A 22135-nucleotide genomic window follows, 5' to 3' on the forward strand; every position below is an offset into this window, starting at 1 on the left:
ATGGACAAAATTCCCTCCAACAGTTATGTGACTTTGGGTTCTCCACCACGCTATTTGGTGGACAGCAGTGTTCATATAGTTTCTCCTCAGGAGGCTGAGGCTGACCTTTCTGTCCACTTTCACTCACACCACTTCCCTGACCACTTGAACAAACTTGCCCACTTCCTTTTGCAAGTCTTTTGATTACTTCTGTCATATTATAATCTATCTGCAGCATCCATTGGGGGTTTGCAATTGGATTTATGTATTTTGGTTGGAAAGGGATTGTCTTAAGACATGTTTTCAGTGTGAAACACTAAGTATGAGGAGGTTAAGGTGCTTCTGGAGAGCATCTGTGTTTGTGAAGGTATCCACACTTTGAGGGGGACTTTCATGCAACTCCTAATCCCAGGAGGAACATTGTTTCTCAAGTCAAAGTCACTTGAAGTGCTGTATTTGCCTACGAGGCTAGGTTGCTTTGCCAATGTAACTAGTTTCATTGGAGCTTTCTGTTCCTTTAACATGTTTATAAAGAAGAAATTGGAAATCATTGAAAAATGTACTTTCTTCTGAAGTCTTTTCACAGGTGGAATTGTTGACAGAAACCAGATGCTTTTCCCAGCAGGCTTGTTAGGGGCATATTCCTAGAAGAGTTTACCACCTGCCTGATCTGGTCACCAGTCTCCCAGGGTTAGAAACCAAATTACTTGGTGTTCAATGAGAGGGTCCATTTCCCAGGAATGGACTTGGATTAGCCAAAATCACAGAGTTATATTACCAATATGCCAATTGAAGATTTCACACTGATAGATACAATTATTATAGATACCCAAATATTCACACTGGGCTCAGGACCAATAGGAGTGGGTGTTTGGGGAGAAGAGGAACAGAGTGGACCAATGGAGTATATGTCAATATAAATCCACTCTTACTGAGGGATCTGAAAATTTTTTATTCACCAGAAACTTAACCACCTCTCAGGTACCTGGAATAACACAACAGAGGCACTAAAAGCAAGCAGCTAAGTTAGAATCCCCATAGTAACACTTAAGGGGCTCTGTGACCAAGGAGTTGCTACTTAAACTCTCTGATCATAACAACCACATTGCATTGGGGTGGTTGGCATATGGTCAATACCTGTAAATAGTACTTAATTCTCAATGTAGATTGATTTTTATTAAAAATGAGATCAAGGGGCGCCTGGGTGGCGCAGTCGGTTAAGCGGCCGACTTCAGCCAGGTCACGATCTCGCGGTCCGTGAGTTCGAGCCCCGCGTCAGGCTCTGGGCTGATGGCTCGGAGCCTGGAGCCTGTTTCCGGTTCTGTGTCTCCCTCTCTCTCTGCCCCTCCCCCGTTCATGCTCTGTCTCTCTCTCTCTGTCCCAAAAATAAATTTAAAAAGTTGAAAAAAAAAAAAAAATTAAAAAAAAAAAAAAAATGAGATCAAAAGGTTGTTCAGTAAATATAGAAGCAAAACAAAGGAAATTTATTTGTTGGTTTTATGACTAGAATTAGTTGGGGCACCTGGGTGGCTCAGTCAAACATCTGACGTCGGCTCAGGTCATGATCTCGCGGTTTCTGAGTTCGAGCCCCACGTTGGGCTCTCTACTGACAGCTCGGAGCCTGGAGCCTGCTTCAGATTCTGTGTCTCCCTCTCTCTCTGCCCCTCTGCTGCTCATGCTCTGTCTCTCTCTGTCTCTCAAAAATAAATAAATATTTTAAAAAAATTTTTAAAGTTTACAGTTATTTGGTTCAGATCTCAAAGTGCTTAATGTTTTAAGACTAGCTACCAGCACTTAAACATCTAGGTATCTCTTTAAAAATCAGATTTGATAATAGCAGGCCCATCCAGCAAAAGGGCCTGAACAGAATTCCTGCTGCTTCTGTGGATGAACAATTAAATCTCAGCCTTGAACGTAAGCCCACTTTTCACATTTATGTTACTTTCGTAGACACTGTGGGCACTTGACTTTGGGACTCTGCTTTCTAGGTGCTTATATAAGGTCCATAGTCAGCTCTCGAAGGCAACTGATTTTTTTGTTTGTTTCCACATTCTTGGGAGCATCACAGTCACCTCCATATGCCACCTACAGATAGCACTTCCTATATGTCATTTTTAGTTTCTATGATTTACCACCAATGTCACAGGCACCCTGCCAAATTTATCTCATATTGTAGAGTTACCTAGCAATATCTGCCTAGCAATAACCAGGGGTTATTAATTTAGTCCTTCTCCAGTAAACCATGCTAACTTTCAAAGTTGCTAAATATTTTTGAGATAGAGTCTGTCTTTAGAGGCCAAATGAGGAACAAAGACTACAGTTTTTGTTTCTGTTTTTTAATGTTTCCATGTAGATATCTGTCTGCCCCATCAGGAGAAATGCATTTATCAAGCTAAACCAGACAAGATTGAAAGAGATTTAGGAAGCTGGAGCTAAATTGAAGAAGTAGGCACTATGGTCTCCCCAGGAGTCTCTCCCTCTTTTCAGAACAAGAGGGTTTGTGTGAGTGGATTACTGTTGATGCCCTCTGGTAAGGTCGTATGGGCCCAAATTTGTTGGCCTATAGTACTACTGGGGTCAAAAGTACATGAAAAAAAGCCACCCCAGAAGTAAAGCCAGTAAATCACTGAAATAGTAATTTCTAAAAGTTTATTGAGCATGTACCAAAAAGACAGTTTGCAAACCAGCTGTGCTCAAACTAAAATATAGAATGAGGCTCAGAGGTATATTGTTATAAAGCAACTTATATAGTGTAAAGACAATGACTGTCTATTCTTTACAATGATTGACTATAATATTAGAATTTTCTTAACCAAAAGGAAATTGGTTGGTGGTTACCTCATATCAATTTTGGCAAATGGCTTAAGTTTTGCTTATGATTTTCAGAGGCATAAACAAGAAGTGACCCAGGTTAAGTTAATCTTGCTTGTCTTGTAAAGTAAGCTAAAATAATATTTGCATATATGACGAACTTGTTTTGTCTGCTCAGGGAATTTTCAAGTGCGGTCTCTGTGTTTAATTTTAACATTGGATACTTGTGGTGCTTTTTTCTGCCCCCAAAATACCCTAGAATTTTGGGTATTTCCAACAGAAATATAGTGTGATCCATAAATGTGTGAGCCACATATATAATTCTAAGTTTTCTAGTAGCAACATTTTAAGAAATAAAATATAAATAGGTGACATTAATTTAATTTAATATATCTGATTTAACAATACACTTTAATATACTATATCCAAGATATTATCACTTCAACATGTAATCAATATAAACACAAACATTAATGAGATACTTTCCATTACTTTTTGCATCTTCAAAATCTGTTGTATATTTTATAGTTAGAGCACATCACATGTGATATTTCAAGTGTTCAATAACCACATATTGGGAGGTGGTTATTGTGTTGGACAGTGTCATTCTAGAATACGTCTAACCTTAACAATACATATTTAGCAACCAAGGAAATTGTTTCAAATTAGGTAAGTGAGTTGAAATGAATTACATTGAATTGAGTTGAGCTCATGGGGAATACACTAAGTTTCTTCCATTTGCCTTAAGCCAGTGTCATTGGCACAAAGAAGATTGTCTATTCCAGGCCATAGGTTCTTCTTAGCAACAAACATGGCTTCCCCTCCACATAGGGTGGCTCCTGGAATTCAGACCCCTTAAAAGGATGCCCAAGCTCAAAAGTCAGCCATAGGGTGATCCTTTATTTATTTACTTTTTTTTGCTCATTTATCTTATTTTCCAAAAAGTGGGAATAAACCAAGAATGCCATTTTAGGTTCTTTTTAAACTTCTAACAATACGAAAAACTTGCTACCTGTTAAGGATTTATAATTGAATATTGTACTATGCTTCACTTAATATATTGCAAACTCATTGACTGAACTAAAAGGCATTGCCTTTCTAATTTCTCCACATCATATGTTTACCTAAAATTCAGAAATGGGATCATGCTCTAATTCTCCCCCTCTATCTTTATCAAATTATGAAATATAGGCTATCTTCAGAACTGTCCATATGACATTCCTCCTAAGTTTGTTCCCTGGTATCCATCTGGCCCAACTTAAAAATTTGCTTTTAATATTTGCTCTACTCCAAGGGGGAAAACCCAGTTAGCCCAATGAGGGACACACTCACTAGAAACTCCAACACACTCACGTGCACACACATACACACACACACACACACACACACACACACACACACATTTAAAGCCACACAGCTGCATACCCTGAAAGATTAACAGTTAACAAAAAAACTATAGTTGGGGGAAGGTGGCAATTTTAAGGGATGTTCCACAAATAGTAAATATATTTAGCCAATTAATAAACTTAAAATTTTTTTGACCCATCTCTGTCTTTGTTTGAATACAGGAATGTAACTAGTCACTCAAAGACCACAGCAGCCTAGAACAGGGAGATTGTGCACTTACAGCCAAGCCATCCTCCTCAGATTTTAACCCCACACCCACCTCACCTCAAGCCACACAGACATGTTCTTTCTGCTCAGAATCCAGCAGCAATCCTGGAAAGGGCTCACTTGAGCACATGTTGAAGAAAGTGTACACACATCTAATTTACCAAAGAAAACCAACACATTCTGTACCGTAGGTAGCAAAGGACATTTTTAGAATATATTCCCTGTGATATTTTTAAAAACTTCTGGTTAATGAAAAGAATTCTTTTCATGTAAGCAAACTCATTTTCTTTTTTTTTTTTCTTGCTACAATTCCCACTTCCAATTTGAGCCAGCTATCCCTCTTTTCAGGGCTATTTGGCTGGAAGAGCATATAGGAAAACAAATTGGTAATCATGTTTATCACAGGAGATGGAAATTAAATTGACGATTGGAAAAGAAAGAGAAATGAGTACTTTTATTTTTATTTCGCATTGTTTAATTATTGTTGCAATAAGTGTACATACTTTTCATTCTTTCTTTCATGCAAAACATTTCTTTTACCCTTCTGTCCCCTTCTAGCCACCCATCCCCTGTGAACAATCCATCACCCTTTGGGTTTGCCAGTTTCCAATACTTCTTATAAGTGGAGTAACACACTGTTTACTCTTTTCTTTTTGAGATTTATCCACACTGATGCATGTTTCAGATCTCATCTTTTCAATTGCTGAGTTTTCATTCCACTGAATGAATATATCACAAATTTGTAATCCTTTCTCCTTTACATGGATATTCGAGGTTTTTTTCTTTCCAAATTTGAGACTATTAATTTTTAAGTTGCTGTTAAAATTTTTGTACAAATTAGTTTGTTCATTTCTCTGCAGTAAAAACCTCAACGTGGAATTACTGTGTCATAGGCTCGGTGTGTATTTAACTGTAAGAAACTATCCAGCAGTTTTCCAAAGTGGTTATACCATTCTACTCTCCCACCAACAGAGTGTGAGAGCTAAAGTCATCTCCAACATTTGGCTTTGAAATAGTACCTTGTGATTTTTATTTATGTATTTCAAGTAACAAATCATGTCGACCATCATTTTGCATACTTGCTGGCCATTTGCATGTCTTCTTGTAGCAAGTGCCTGTTAAAGCCTTTTGTCCTTTTCACCCAATTATTTATCCTTTTATTGTTGATGAGTATGAATTCTTTATATGTTCTGGATACAATTCCTTTGTCAGATATCTTCATTACAACTATTTTCTGCCAGTGTGTAGCTTGCCATTTCATTTTCTTAAGGTGTACTTTAATAGGCAGAAAGTTTTCATTTTGATGAAAGTCCAATGTCTTTTTTTTCTTGTAAAGGTGCAGCAGATTTTTTTTAAGTTTATTTATTTTTGATAGAGAAAATGTGAGCTGGGGATAGGGCAAAGAGAGAGAGGAAGACACAGAAATCTGAAGCAGACTCAAGGCTTCAAGCTGTCAGTACAGAAGTCTGACTTGGGGCTCAAACTCATGAACTGTGAGGTCATGACCTGAGCTGAAGTCCGAGGCTTAACCCATTGAGCCACTCAGGTGTTCCTTAAGTTTGTTTGTTTGTTTTTTTATTGAGAGAGAATGAGAGAGACAGAGAGAAGGAGAGCACATGCGTGTGTGTGCATGAACTTATGTCTGTGGACAAGCATGGGAGGGGCAGAGAGAGAGGGAGAGAAAGAATCCCAAGCAGGCTGTTAGTAAAGAGCCCCACCCAGCCTCAAACCCAAGAACTGTGAGAGCATGACCTGAGCCAAAAGCAAGTAAAGAGCCCCACCCAGCGCTCAAACCCAAGAACCATGAGATCATGACCTGAGCCAAAACCGAGAGTACAACGCTTAACCCACTGAGCCACCCAGGCACGCTTTTTTTTCCCCTCTTTTATGTTTCAATGTTTTGTGTGTCATTACTCCCTTTGTCCCCTCGTAAAGTCAAAAACATATTTTCTTATGTTTTCTTCTAGATATTTTGTAGTTTAAGCCTTTACATTTAGGTGTATAATCCATATCTAATTAATTTTGCATGAGATTAAGGGTCATATTTTCCCTACATTTGTTTACTTGTTCCAGGACAATTTGCTGAAATGATTTTCTATTTCCCATTGAATTGATAGAGTACTTGTATTGAAAATCAGTTAACCTTCTATGTGTGAGCCTATTTCTGAACTCTTTATACTTTCTATTGATCCTTTTATTTATTCTTACACCAGTGCTAAGACTGCCCAATTATCATAGCTTTATAGTAAATTTGAAACCAACTGCTCTGAATCTTACATATTTGTTCTACTTTTTCAGTGTGATTTTGGCTTTTCTGAGTTTTTTGTATTTCCACATAAATTTTAGAATCAGCTTGTCAATTTTTTTTTTAAATCCTGCTGAGATTTTGATTAATATTACATACACCAAGTTAGGGGATATTCCCACATTCTTACTACTAAATTTGCTAATCCATGAATGTATGTCTTCATTTATTTAGATCTCCTTTAATAGCTCTGAGGAATGTTTTATAATTTCTATTTCAAAGGCCTTGAACATCCTTTATTAATTTTATCTCTAAGCATTTTATGTTTTCATTGGTGTCATAAATGGAGCTGTTGGTTTTAAAATTTATTTTCTAATTGTTTGATACTAGTCTTTAGAAATATAATTGTCCTTTATATTCTTACTTTGATGAATTCAACTTACTAGTTCCTGTAGTTTTGTTGGAGAGTCTATATAATGTTGTCCACTAATAAAGAAAGGCTTTTTTTCTCTTCCTTTACAACCTGGATATGTTTTTGTTTGCTTGTTTGTCCTGTTTTACACACTGGCTAGAACCTCCAGTAAATTGTTGAGTAAAAATGGTGAAAGTGCATATTCCTGTTTTGTCTGTATCTTAGGGGAAAATGTTCAAAATTTCACCATTAAGTATGATGTTAATTGTAGACTCTTCCTAAATTTCCTGTTTCAGGTTGAGGAAGTGTTCTTCTATTAATAGTCTTGATATCATCCTACAGGTCACTGAGATTTTGTTTTTTCAGACTGAATATTTCTATTGATCTATCTTCAAGTTCAACAACCCTTTCTTCTGCCATCTTCAATCTGTTAAGTCCTTCCAATACACTCAGTACATTTTTAAAGATTTTAGATTTACTTGTCAGTTATAGCATTTTCATTTTGTTTTCTTTTATAGTTTCCATTTCACCACTAACATTATGTATCTATTCAATCATTATGACCATATCCTTTTTTCAGCCCTTAAACATATTTGCAAAAGCTGCTTTAAGGTCTTTTTCTGCTAATTCTAACATCTGGTCATGTTAGGGTCAGTTTCCATTGACTGTTTTTTGTCTTGACTATGGGTCTCATTTTTCTTAAGTCATTTGTAGTAGCTTTTGACTATAGAAAAGACATTACTGACAACAAGTTTTCTGGATTCTGTTAACTTACTCTGCCAACTGTTGATTTGAACTCTGTTAGTTAACTTGACTGGATTAATCTTTAAATTCTCTTTTCTTTTGAGATAATACCTAAAATCTCAGCTCAGTTATTTCTAGTGTCATCTAGCTATTCCTTTCCCATGGTTTCCTTAGAGTTTCCTTCATACCTGACAATTAAAGGGACATATAATGATATGAGCAGAGGTTATATGCAGATCTCTCCATAGCTTCCTCATTTCTAGGCCTTTCCCCATTAAAAATATCCATCCACACAGGAAGTCCTCTAACTTCTCAAGACAATAAAACTGTGGCTTTTTGTTAGATTCTAGATGCCTGTCACAGTGTGACCTGAGGAGTGCTACCAAGCAAAGAAAAAGAAAAAGCAGGAACAAGGAGCTCATCTACCCTTTTATAAAGGATAAAATTCCCTCTCAGAGTGCATGGGTGGCTCAGTTGGTGAAGACTCCAACTCTTGATTTGGGCTCAGGTCATCATCTAACAGTTCATGGGTTGAAGCCCCACACTGGACTCCACACTGACAGCATGGAGCCTGCTTGGGATTCTCTGTCTCCATCTCTCTCTGCCCCTCCCCTGCTCACTCTCTATCTCTCTCTCAAATTAAATAAGTTAACATTTTTTAAAAATTCCCTGTAATTTCTGCATACTTTTGATTACTCTTTAAAACTTTTAAAAAGGATTTTCAAAAATATCTTGTCCAAGGTTGATAATAGTTATATATTGGAAGGTTAGTATGATACAAGTTGTTCTGCTATTACTGGACCTAATAGTTATACTTTTTATTGAAAAAAGTGCAATGTGAAGCTTTTGATGTTAGTTGTACAATAAGCAACAATCTCTCTTCCTCAGTTTATTGAAAGACTGATCTTAGTTGGGAAGAGGAAAGGGAACATGGGAATAAGGGTTGATTTTAAAGTTTGTTGATGAGGTAAAAGTGGAGCACAGTCAAAATTACCTTTGAAAGTCCCCAAATTACTCATTAAGTGTATATGGTTTTATGTATATAATCCTCCAGACTATTGTATCATTTCCTTTAACTTTGTTTTGGTCAATGTTCCTTTACAGGCTTTATTTCCTGAATTTATTTCTGCAGAACATCAAAAAAAGCAATTATCTAACCACCTACAAAACATTTTTGTTTTTCAATGATCAATTATTTAAAAATAGGAATTTTCCAGGTTTTTCATGAACAGGCTTTGACAGTTTCATATTCAGTTGCATGTAACGCCAGAGTATATCATCATTATACCATTGTGATGGTACCAAGAAGCCACATTATTTAATTTCTCTCTCTCTCTCTCTCTCTCTCTCTCTCTCTCTCTCTCACACACACACACACACACACATACACACATACACAAGCACCTATACATCCACATACCAGTGGACAGAGTTGAAGTCACAAAACTGAACTGTACATGTAGTACTATTCCATTGTATACAGAAACTCTTACTTGAATTAAGATAGATTCCTTTTTTGTTTCTACAGTGGGGCTCTTTTGGATGTGAAATGCCTGACTTTTAATAAAATGCAAGAGATGTATTTCATCAGGACAAAGAAATTCTTACTGATTGGAGACAGCGAAATATGTGTGAAGCTTAAAGGAAAAAAGATAACTTGCAGGAAAATGAACGTAGTCAAGATAGGTAAGTTGTATATGGGAGTAGGCTTGCCGTTTGGACATAAATGAAGACACTGATTGTGTCTGGACTTTCTGCATGTTAAAAGTAGACAAATCATGAAAGCTCTTTGGAATAGAGAATAGCAAAGTCCTTAATGGAAGGAATTTTTTTAAGACCTGGAAGTTTTGAAGCATGTGACACTAATTCTTAATATGAGAGAATTCTGAGGGGGATGCCTGGGTGGCTCAGTGGGTTAAGTGTGCGACTTTGGCTAGGGTCATGATCTCAAAGTTTGTGAGTTTGAGCCCTGCATTGGGCTCTGTGCTGACAGCTCGGAGCCTGGAGCCTGCTTCTGATTCTGTGTCTCCCTTTCTCTCTGCCCCTTCTCTGCTCACACTCTATCTCTCTCTCAAAAATAAATAAACATTTTTTAAAAGTTTTTTAAAAAGAATTTTGAGGGTCTTCCAACTCAGCCATGAAAGATAGTGATTGGCACCTACAGATTTCAGGAAGAGTTCTACATGAAGTCACTAGAGCTGGACCTCTGATGCCCTTTCCCTCTTCATCTTTCCTTCTCCTGAATTCCTTGTATTCTTCTTCCCATATATCCACCATATTCAGAGTATGTTTAGTTAAATTATCAAGTTATTTTGAAAAGTTAATATCAATTAATATTTGGCCTAGAATATTCATATTACATTTTGTCAAAAAATATTTCAAACAAAATTATAATCGAAATTGGTAAATTCACCTACATGTTTCCTTTTGCTCTATATAATATTCATACACATAGTAATATGAATCAGTAAATCCATTCAATTATCTGACTATAAGTCAATATTAATTACCAATTCATCATTTAGTTGCCAGGCAAGTAAATCGAAATAATCAGAAAGATTGAGAATATAGACCCAAGAAATTTTCTTTTCTATTACTTACAGATTATAACCCTAGGGTGAATAAAGTTACATTCAAAACCTCAGAGAGACTCTGATATAGGAGAATGTCTAAGCCAATTATGACGCATTAGTGCAATGGAATAATGACTACATGTGTTTATTATACCTATGGAGATTTACAAATGAAATAATATATGTAGGAGGGAAACTGGTCAAAGTGATAGAAGAGGTACATTCATTCCTTTGCTGGTTTTAAGTACTATGGCTCACTCTCTCTCCCTATTTTCAACCCCTTCTTCACCATCCCAAAAGAAAATTAAAGGTAAAAGAATAATACTCATTAGATACAATAAAGAGGTGAGAAACTTTGAATCTAGTCTCAGCTTTGCCTCACTAAGTTGGTAAAATAAAGAATGAAAACAAAAGTTCCATGTGTGAATAATTACCCTATAAAAGTTCAGATAGTGAAAAAGAGACATTAGACAAATGGTTTGTGCATATTGAACACACAGCAACATAGGCCACAACCAATGTAACTGCAAGGTAATTCTGAATATAGGACACAAGCAAAGTAGGTTTTGGTCATTTGGAGACTAGGCTGTTATGGATGGATGGTCAGTTTGTGCACTGCACAAGAGCACCATATCTAAATGTTTACATTGGGGGTGCAAATCTATATTCACTACTCTAAAATCAGGTAGGGAAGACAGAGATTCTCAGTCCTCTGACAGCATCATGGCATTTTACAGAGCGAGCATGTGACTACTCAAGACTCCAGGTAGCACCCTGCTGATCTGAATCCCCAGATCTCACATATCCAGTGCTCTCAGAAGCCTATTTTCTAGATCTCAGCAGAAGCAAACCTACCAAGCCACATCTGAGAGGCCAAGGGAGAAAGGTAGTTGTGCTCACAGCTGGTAGTCTGGGCCCTTGTGAACTGGGTGTGGTGAGCCCCTTCAGGCTTTGAAAAGCACCCTTAAGCAACCAGATGAGAGGTAATGGAGGTACACTCAGCAGCACCTTCTTCTGGTTCCTAAGGTGACATTTGATTAGCAGAACTGTCATTTAATTGAATTTAAATTGGAAGTTCCTGATTGAGCCCTAGACCAGAGCTACCCTGCAACCACCTGCCCCTCACTCCCCCTTCTTTAGATATGGGCCCTCTGATAAAGCTAGAGGGTCAGCTTCCTGCCTTCCCATTTGTCTTGGTAGAGTGAGTCTGTGTAATTGTTTAGTTTGCTCACAGAATAAACTAAGCTATAAAAATGTTCCTTGAGAAATGAGCAACTTTTTCTGATGTGCTCAGAGACACTCTTTGAACCAGAGACAGCACTATTTGGAAGACATCTGGACAAGCCAGAGTGAGATAATGGAGTACAGAAAGAAAAGCTAAATGAAGAAGAGTGAGCTTCAGAATCAGACAGAATTGGATTTAAATCATATCAAACTATTTTATAGGAACCTGAACTTAAGTTAATTAACCTCTCTGAGACTCAGTTTCTTCATCAATGTAGTGATGATAGAGATTATTGGTGGAAGCTGGCATAAGTGCTTAGTAGGTGTATAATCAATATCAGTCTGTTCTTTCCTTAATTCTTCCATTATTATGAGACCTTGAGAGATGGGGATGAGGCAAGGAATTTAGCATCAGAGGTTTCACTGAAAATGTGAATCTTAATTATTCCCTTGAATGAAGAGTAGGAACTGGCTTGGCAGGGGTTCTCTATTGGTCTGTTTCTCTACACTCACCACCCTTTCCTCCTGTTGCCCCAGGGCATCTCCCCTTTCTATAGTGAATCTAAAAATAAAGAAGGATAAACTTCCTCTTTTACAAGACATCCAAGGGCAAAGAAGGAGACATTTCCTCTTTTTCAGGATCTCTGGGGCAATGCAGGAGAAACTTAGGTGGTCACCACTATGAGCAAGTGACTACAGTAAGTGAGCCAAACTCCATTACATGAGTTCACTTTACTGGGTCAACAAGTCTGCCATAAAGCCCAGTGCAGAGAGCCTAGAATTCAGCTCAGTCTAGAGGGTAAGAGTTTAATGAACACATACTCTCTCATTAACAATAGGTTTAGATTAGATTTTAGTCTATGTGCTCTCATTCTCTGAGACCAGCCATGCAAAAAAGTGGCTGCCCCATCTTTAGAAAACAAACGTCCCAGGCTTTGGTGATAGAGCAGCTAAGAACCCAAGACAGGAAAGCCCCTGGTCAATGATGGGGAGGCTGCTTGACATGCATGCTTTTCAAAGAATTCAGTACCTTTCTCAGGGTAGGTTCTGCCTGAAATAAAACCTATTTCCCTCCAACAGCATTTCATATATGGTGCCTGTGATCCTAAGAGTAAGTTTGCTCAGCAGGCAGACAGAAGAAAGAGACTAGAGAGGAATTCAGAGCTAATACCAACCAGACTAAAGTCACATTAAAAATTATGAGCTTAGGGACAGAATGCAGACCCTCAGCTTCTATATAGCTGAGATGAGGTACAAGGCTCCCAGCTTAAAACCCGATTTATTGGAATAATGAAGACTCAAAGTTTAAACACTCCTGCTTTGAGGCTACTTAGTAACAAGTTCTGTAGTATTCAAAAGGCAAAGTGAATGTGTTTTAGTGTAGAATTAGCACTAGCTGCTATAACAAATAAGCCCTAAAACATGATATCTCAAACACCGTAAGTTTATTTCTTGCTCACATAAAAGCCAAAATGGGCATTTCTAATGTGTGCATGGTGCTCTTTCAAACAATATTCAGGCTTCTTTCATCCTGTGGTTCCACTGTCTTCAACATATGACTCCAAATGGTGGAAAGGGAACAACCATAAGGTCACACATGTAAGCTTTCTGGGCCAGGTGGGAGGTGGTGCACATTTCCACTCACGTTGTTCACAAGGCTACATTCTACTGCAGAGGAGGCTGAAAAGTCTAGTCAAGCTTTGAACCAGGAAGAATAAATGTTTTCTGATTTGTTGGTTGATTACTGACCCAGAAAAAGAATGTGATTTTCAGAATGGATGAACTTTAAAAAGCATAATTATTTTCTTGATTGCCCTATAGACTGACCTCCTTTCTTTTTCTTTTCCAGTTAAACCTGAGGCTCCTTTTGACATAAGAGTCATCTATCGTGAGGGAGCAAATGACTTTCTGGTGACATTTAACACATCTCACTTACAAAAGAAGTATGTGAAAGAATTATTGCATGAGGTAGCCTATCGCCAGGAAAAACATGAAAATGACTGGATGGTATGTAGATCAACTACATTTATACATTAAAAATGCATAAAGATGACTGCATAAGTATATTGAATAAGTAAATTTCTATAAAATACATAAAATTATAATATATGTATATAAAATCATAAAATAAAAACTTCTTAATGTTATAAATTTTTTCATCCCAGAGGTACATTTACCTGGGGAGGGCCCCTTGCAATTTTGTGTTCAAAATATACCTTTTACTGAAAGAAGTTCCCCAAAGTATAAGAAATTCAGGTTTCACAAAACCTGGATCTTCTCTGGGCCATCCTGTTACAGCTCTCATTGTCATTGGAATGGTCTGGCCATCCCTGCAATCTATCTTGAGGAGAAGGTGGGAGAAAAGTAAAGTGTCCCAGGTTTTTAGGCTCCTCTGGGCTCACTGGCTTAAATTCTGTCCTATTTGTAACACATGGACAAAAACCAGACGATGGCTTTTCTTTCTCACAGTGAAAAGAATGCCTATTTATACCCATGCTGTTCTCTTTTCTTAGGCCAGGATCAGCCTTCTTTGTTTGCAATATGCTGCTGTATAGTACATAAGTGTAATGTCTACCCTAAAACAGTTCTACCCTCCTTCTACCACACAAACGTGGGTACCTTGGTCCTGTTCCCTTGAGTCTTCATTTGAAAATTGCACCAATGGAAAAGCAACTATAGTGGAGAAAGGAAGCATTTAAAAAAAAAAAAAAAAAAAAAAATATATATATATATATATATGTTAAGCATTATATTTAAGCATTAATTTATTTTTATTATTAATTATTATTTATTTATTAAAATAAATTTAATTTATTTAAGCATTAAAATAAATATATATATATATTGTGGGGCTCAAACTCATCACCCCAAGATCAAGAGTTGCACACTCCTCCAACTGAGCCAGCCCAGAGCCCCAAGAAAAGAAGAATTTTGAATAAATGATACCAGGACAGTCAGTTAGCTGTTTGGGGAAATAATTAAGTTAAATGCCTAACTTAAAAAATAGAATAAAAAGATGATTTAAATAAATTATGTAAAAGTGAAACACTAAACAAGGTAGAAAAAATATAGGCAAATGCTTATGTAATCTTGAGATGAAGAAAAATATTCTAAGCATAAAAGCAGTAAAGAGAGAAAAAGACGGATACATATGAATATATAAAAATAAAGGCTTATAAATGTCACCACACATGATAATCAAAATTGTAAGGCAAATTAGATATTAGGATTAAATTGCCATACATACAACTGACAGATGGTTAATATCCTTCATATATAAAGAGGCCTTATAAATCATTAAGAAAAGGACAAATGTAACAACAGAAAAAATTAGCAAGAAACTTGGAAATGTCTCATAAAATAAGATATATGTAAATGCAATAAATATATGAAAACTAATAATCAAATAAGTATAAATGTAAATAACAGTGGAATATTAACTTTTTATCCATCAAATTGATAGTTTTTTCTTAAGGGTAATGCACATTGCTGAAGAGACTGTTGTTCTCTATATTGCTATTTGCAATGTAGAATTGAATCTTTCTGGAGAGAAATTATTCCTGCTCACTTACCTTACCATTCCCTTGTATTTTCCTTTGGGATGTGAAAGAGGAGAAAAAGAGAAAAAAAAGAGAGAGAAATCGAAGTGTGGAAAGGAAGGTGGGGACCTGGGAGTGATTTATATCCCCCTGGTATTGAAGAGTCCAGCTCACCTAAACAAAGACCCATGGTACTGTTGCCCTCCTTGACCACTGGTAGCATCATTTATGAGCTCACACATGCTCCTCTCTATGTCATATCTCCTTTTCCTAACAAGAGTACCCACATGACTAAAGTCACTTAACTTGAAATGATTTGGGGGATCTAGGCAATACGTCTTTTTTGACCCTAAAAATATAATGGCATGTTTTGCTCTTTAGCATGTGAACTTATCCAGTACAAAGCTGGCACTCCTACAGAGAAAGCTACAACCTGATGCAATGTATGAGATTAAAGTCCGGTCCATTCCTAATCATGACTATTTTGAAGGCTTCTGGAGTGAATGGAGTCCAAGCTTCCACTTCAGAACTCCAGAGATCACAGGTGGGAAGTGACAGCAGAATCTTTGTCCCCTGCAGAGTGCTTTGCATGTTAAGGTGTGTGAACAAGAGTGAGAGGCAGAAAGGTGAAAGGAACCCACATGTTAGGACTCCCCTGAGGGTATGTTTACACTGTCTTTGGAGAATGACCTGCCATCTTGGCCCCTCTTGTGAAGAATAAGGAAGTAGTGGGAATAGAACCCATAGTCATTGATCAAATGATATAGGCTGCCCTGGATTCCACTGACCCAGGTGTTCTTGGGAGCTGATAATAATTCTGAATAAAGTCCCTACCTATTACCTCCACTCTACCAATTTAGACTGGAATCCCAATGGCTGGTCTCTCAAAATCTCCTCTAGGGGAACACCTTTGGTGATAGAAGATGAGCAGGTTAGTGCTGCTCATTCATGCCTCCTTTTCCAGAATAACAAAGGTATCCACATGGTCTAGGAAGTGAGAATGGCCAGAAAAGCCAAAGAACATGGCTCACTCCACATATAGCTTCTCTTTGAAGTATGAGGGGAACTATTCTTGACATACCAACATCCCATTCTCAGACTGGAACTTGATGAACCTGTGAGGTAGAGCATCCCCCTCCTGATTCCCCTGCTAGGTTTACTTCTCTTGATGGTAGATGTTGGGGAAAGAGTACTGCTATCCTTAATGCTGGGCCACTTTTACATTTCAAATGACAGATGTTCTACACCTGGTCACTCACATGAGTGCCACTTACTGAAGCCAAAATTCCTTGTGCGTAAAGTTAGTACATTATCCTGTTCACTGAAGGGCGACTTTGAAGAAATAGTAAATGGTCTCGAGTTACTAAATAAACTCAAAGCATACTGAAAGCCTCCCCAACTCCATGTTTAATGATTACTAACCAAGATCTTTCCTTGCATTCCAGGGAGGATGGATCCTATTTTACTAACTATTAGCATTCTGAGTTTCTTCTCTGTGTCTCTGATGGTCATCTTGGCCTGTGCATTATGGAAAAAAAGGTGAACTTTAATCAGTAGGATGGTTACATGGGGTCCCAGACAGTTGGAGCTCTAGCCTATTTATTGATGAGAAAACTACAAAGGGAAAAGACATTTCAGGAATTGTAGTGCCCAACATCCCTCTCCACCCTAAGGCACTGGTGAATTTCCACATTTAATTTCATAAGAGGTGAAAATACATAAATTAGACATAGGGCAAACCCTGCCCCCAAACTTTTTCTTCTAAAATAGTGGGAACGATGCCTCCAAAATGTCTGGGCAGCTGGGGGTACCCATGGAAAATACAGAATGTATTTGAAGTCTTGAATTTCAGCACACAAATTCATGGGACTTTTGCATTCTACCTCATGACAGAGCCCTGTCTGTTTCATTATGAAAATGATGCTTTTGACACATACCATCAAGTTATTAATGTTCTAGGAAGATGCCTTCAGCACAGTGCCACATGCTCTCATGATACTTCAATTTGTCTTTTTGTCTTTTTTAATGTTTATTTATTTTTGAGAGAGAGAGAGAGCGAGTGGGTGAGGGGCAGAGACGGGGGGGACAGAGGATCTGAAGCAGGTTCTGTGCTGACACCACAGAGCCTGATGCAGGGCTCCAACTCACAAACCATGAGATTATGACCTGACTGAAGTCGGATGCTCAACCAACTGAACCATCGAGGTGCCCCATGATACTCTAATTTCCCTGGGTGGCTTAGAAAATATTCCTCACTTCCACAAAAATCAGAGCAGAGGAGTTGCTATCAGTTAAGAGAAGGAGTAGGATGACAACACCTATATTAAGAGTAGAAGAGCCGGGGGAATGTTGGTTTCATAGCCACACCCTTGCCAAGCCTCACTGTTCCTCTTCTCCAGGGTTCTCTCCCAAAGGTGTTCACAGAGAGCACTGACAATGACCCCTGGTCCAACCCCTCTGTGAATTAATAGGACACTGAGGTCCAGGGAAAGCAAGTCACTTGTCCAAGTTCACCCGCCTAGTTGTGGCTGAGGCAAGACTAGAAATCTGCTCTTCTGATTTCTGGCTCAGAATGGATGGAAAGACCTATTGTGCATGCATGCTCCCTCACTGTTCATTTCATCTTTCTCAATGTCCTCTTATTTCAGAATTAAACCTATTGTGTGGCCCAGTCTCCCGGATCATAAGAAGACTCTGGAACAACTTTGCAAGAAACCAAAAAAGGTTAGTGCTTCTGGTGATTCTTTCACAATGTTGGAGGCATTCCAAAAGCCAAGAATAATATTGCAGGATAGGGAACAGTTGAACCACAAGTGTTGGTCTTTTGTGCATCCCATAACTGCAAGATCCTAGCTGCAGCTCCCTGGATATAGAAAACTAAAATGAGATACAAGTCTCAGAAGTCTCCTGGGCTTTCATGGGGCTGGAGGGCATGGCCAGTCCCTTCAGAATGACATGTCAGAGTGCATCCAGTGGTAGAGTCAACTAGAACATGTGGGTAATTCTCTGACATTCTCTGGTAAACCCCTGTCAGAAAGTTTGTTACATCTTTCCCTGAACTGAACCTTTGCTGGTGTGTCTCTTTGGAGCACTCTTAATGCCTTCTCTCTTTTTTTGGTGTAGAATTTGAATGTGAGTTTCAATCCTGAAAGTTTCCTGGACTGCCAGATTCATAAGGTGGATGGCATTCAAGCTAGAGATGAAGCCGAAGGCTTTCTGCAAGACACTTCTCTGCCACAACTAGAGGAGTCTGAAAAGCAGAGGCTTGTAGGGGGTGTGCAGAGCCCCACCTGGCCATCTGAGCATGCAGTCATCACCCCAAAAACGTTCAGAGGAGATTCACCCCTCGGATGCCTGGCTGGGAATGTCAGTATGTGTGAGGCCCTTGTGCTCCCATCTTCCAGACCCCCAGACTTCAGGGATGGTGGCCAGAATGGGCCTCATGTGTACCAGGGCCTGCTGCTTGTCCCTGGAACTACAAATGGCCCTGGGCCCACTCCATTTCCTTTCCAATCAGGAATCCTGACATTGAACCCAGCTGCCCAGGGACAACCCATTCTCACTTCCTTGGGATCGAACCAGGAAGAAGCCTATGTCACCATGTCCAGTTTCTACCAAAACCAGTGAATTTTCAGAAACCCAGGACTGGAACCATGATGACTGACAAAGATGACTGAGCTCTGCCTACTCTTCCTCGAAGCACAAAGAAGACAGAATTAAGGCAAGCCCTCCGTATCATCTACAGGATTCAGAAGCATGGCTTGGATCACTCCTTTTCACTCCAGGGGCATTTGGCGTGAGGCAGGAGCACTCTGCTTCAGGCAACCCAAATTATTCCATTATTTAAGGGAAAAAAAAAACCAGGAAAGAATGAAAGAAAGGATGGAGGAGAGAAGGGAGGGGGTAGAAAGGCAGGAAGAGGGCAAGGAAAGAGAGAGGAAAAGGAGAACAAGGATGATAGGTATCATTGTTAAGACTTACTATATACCAGTGGGTTCTACATAGCTTGTCTCCCTACATCCTCATAGTAATCCCAGGCATTGGTACAATTATTATCATCATTATTATTATTATTCTCTTTTTTAATAGATGATGGAATGGAGACTTGGAAGTATGAAGTAACTTGTCCATTTTGCTCCCCCCTCAGTGTGGGGTTTGATGGTCGGGAGTCTAACCATGGTTCCCCCCAAAGCATGCGCCTTCTCCTTGACTAGGGACTATCCTATTCTTGAGTGACAAACCCCACTAATAACAAATGGGGTGACTATGTCATTTATTGTCCAAACTGGGTCATTTTTGAAAGCGAAAGGAGGAGTTATAAATACTCATTCCAGGACAACAAGCATAAACCTGGAGTGTCCCAGACAGCGACATGGCCACCAAACTAAAAACATTGAAAAAGAAAGGGTCACGTGATGTATGAACTACCATGGCCAGCCATGTCCACGAAAACTGAAGTTTGTTCCCCACGTATCCCATTTGATTCTATTTTTCTGAAAAAGTAGAAGCTCCAGGATTTCTGTTGTTAGTTATCGAGAGCGTGATTGTCTTGCTAATACCACCCGGCTGCATCCATCTGAAATAGAAGAACCTGTTGCCAACTCCAGACACAGGTGCATTTGAGCAATGAGCCAGGAATAACACTTCTCTGTGTGTAGAGACTGCCCCAATCCAAATGCATCCACAAATTGTCCTGAGTTTTATACCTGTGGATGTTGCCACAAGCTTCAGGGAGAAGAGTTACAAGCACATGCAGTGAGTGAGCTGACTGGGGCCATGTTCTTGAAGGTAAAGAACATGCATTTCTTGGTCTAGATGAATTTTTAGTGATGAGCTCAAACCAAGTCAAGGCAGCTGAGAAATCTCAGCTCAGAGGAGTGCTGCCAACACCCATCCCACAGCCCCCCAGACCATGGACAGATGCAGAACCACACAGAGCAGCAGAGGCACAGGAAGTAATGAAGGGCATAGTTCAGGGTTTTGTTTTGTTCAAGGGGTTGTTTCCATTGTTTTTGTTTACATTTTACACCTTTTTGTCCTGTTTTTAGTTTTTGGGGGGCTAAGTGTTTTTAAGTTTTCAATTTTCTTGTTTGTTTTGTTTTGTGATATCTGTAAAGGGGGTTTTAAATTTTGGACTAAAATCATATCTGTTGGCTTTGAGGCCTAATGATAATAAGATCATTTACTCCTCTGTTGGCCATTGTACGTTCCAAATCCTTTTCTCTGAATCAGTAGTGATGAATATAATCTCTTATTCCCTTAGATTTGTTAGTGCTTTTGTGATTTTCAAAGCATTTCCCTAAGCATTATCCCTTTCATTTCCTTGGCAAGTATTCATGGAAAGCCTGCTATGTGCCAGCCACAGGGTTAGGTGAATAAAGTTGGGGACCCTGCCCTCATAGGGTGGAAAATCTGATAAAAGTGGCAACTTTGTAAACAAATGATCCAATAACACAAAGTGCTATAATAGAGGCATGTTCAGGGTGCCCAATTGCAGACAGTCAGGGAAAATGCCAGACAAGTGATATACATCTGTGTGGCGGGAAAGCAGAACCTACCTGGTGTGTCAGCCCTAGAAGACATTTTCCACCAGGTGGACATGTGTTCTTTACCTTTTGTAGAAATGGGAACTAGGTCTCAAAGAGGAGGTTATCACAGGAAATCCCATGCCAACCTGGGTGTCCTATACCTTATTCACAGAGGTCCTATGAGGTGTGTTGTTGTCATCTTTAACTTCTGGGGAAATTGGAACACAGAAACCTTACATGTTAATTCAGGACTGGAAGCCATAAGTTTGTTCCTCTGATATAATAGACAATCTCTTGAAGAAATAAGGAGATAAGTCTCGATACAGATCAAAGCCACCCCTGCTCTAAAATCCCATGTTTCAGTATTTTGGGGCACAGGTTATTATTTGAATTTAGTGTGTGAATGTCTGTCTGTTACTGGAGGGATTTAAAATCCATGTATTATACTCTTATAATCATAATTGCTGCTGATGCTTGATTTTATACTCAAGGACAAGGTATAATGTCAGATTGCAAGTTTGTTCCCACCTTTTGCATTTCATTAGGAAAGAAAAATTGGTCTCAGACACAATGCATAAGTCAGAGGTGTTAACTTCTAGTTCTGTAGAGCATGAAATGAGAACCAAGAAACAGGCAGCTGATTTGGGCAATTAAACAATCTTGGCTGGATCTAGGGAGCCCCTGGATTATTCGACTGATTTTCCACTAGCCTTTGCCTCTCCTGTTATTCTAGTTTCCACGGAAATTTCCTTCAGAAAAGCCAAGTAGAGGCTATTTCAGATGTGCATATTGTGTTTCCATAGCACTTCTGGAGAGGCTACAAGACGGAACCAGAAGGAAGGTGGTGAGAATATGTGGTCAAGACATCTGGAATGGTGCAGATCAGATGGCATTTGTGTCAGCTCAGTGGTTTTTTTCTGGGGTTTTTCTAAAAACTACCCATCATTCACTACAGTGAAGGTCTCTGATTTGACCATGTACCTCCCATATGCATTACAAACATTTTGCAGAGCTGCTAAGTATACAACTATCCAACGTGTGTTACCCTCTCATATTTAATTAAATGCTATGGAACTCTCTGTGCCTGTGCTTGTCTTTTGTGAAGAATAGGGACAGAATAGGCCACAGACCTCCTCAACCACTGAAAACATTCTGGTGTCACTTGCCGTCATTTTATATTTGGATTTTCAGAGGAACGTCACTCATCGATTAAGTAATTAATTCACAAGTTAATGAATTAAACAGCAATTTGTTGAGGATCTGCCTTGCCTTACTTTGTTCTGTGCTAGGCACTGGAGTTACAGGGATGAAATGTACTGTTCCCAGCTCACTATCACAGGGGGACAGAGACACATAGGGATAGTTCCAATGTCGTATCACTGCTTGCAGGCAAAGCATTATCAGGATTCTCAGTGTAAGCAATGGAAGCAAATTTAGGCTGATTTGTGCAGAAAAGGAATTTAATA

The 22135-nt window shown here is 38.8% G+C and overlaps 1 protein-coding gene across 2 annotated transcripts in view; it reads left to right on the forward strand.

Annotated features, from left to right (window-relative positions):
• IL7R (interleukin 7 receptor) overlaps positions 1-21747 on the forward strand; it is a 28335-nt gene extending 6588 nt beyond the window's left edge. The window contains exons 3-8 of one of the 2 annotated variants that reach the window (XM_058717286.1): positions 9334-9491; positions 13452-13609; positions 15523-15685; positions 16587-16680; positions 17790-17865; positions 18265-21747. In XM_058717286.1, the coding sequence (XP_058573269.1) occupies positions 9334-9491; positions 13452-13609; positions 15523-15685; positions 16587-16680; positions 17790-17865; positions 18265-18768 (1153 nt within the window). In that variant the 3' untranslated portion in view covers positions 18769-21747. The remainder of the gene's footprint in view (positions 1-9333; positions 9492-13451; positions 13610-15522; positions 15686-16586; positions 16681-17789; positions 17866-18264) is intronic. The other variant, XM_058717290.1, reaches the window with a different exon arrangement.
• Positions 21748-22135: the final 388 nt, after the last annotated feature.

Source organism: Neofelis nebulosa, chromosome 1, assembly GCF_028018385.1.
Source record: "Neofelis nebulosa isolate mNeoNeb1 chromosome 1, mNeoNeb1.pri, whole genome shotgun sequence".
In the NCBI taxonomy this organism is placed as follows: Eukaryota; Metazoa; Chordata; class Mammalia; order Carnivora; family Felidae; genus Neofelis; species Neofelis nebulosa.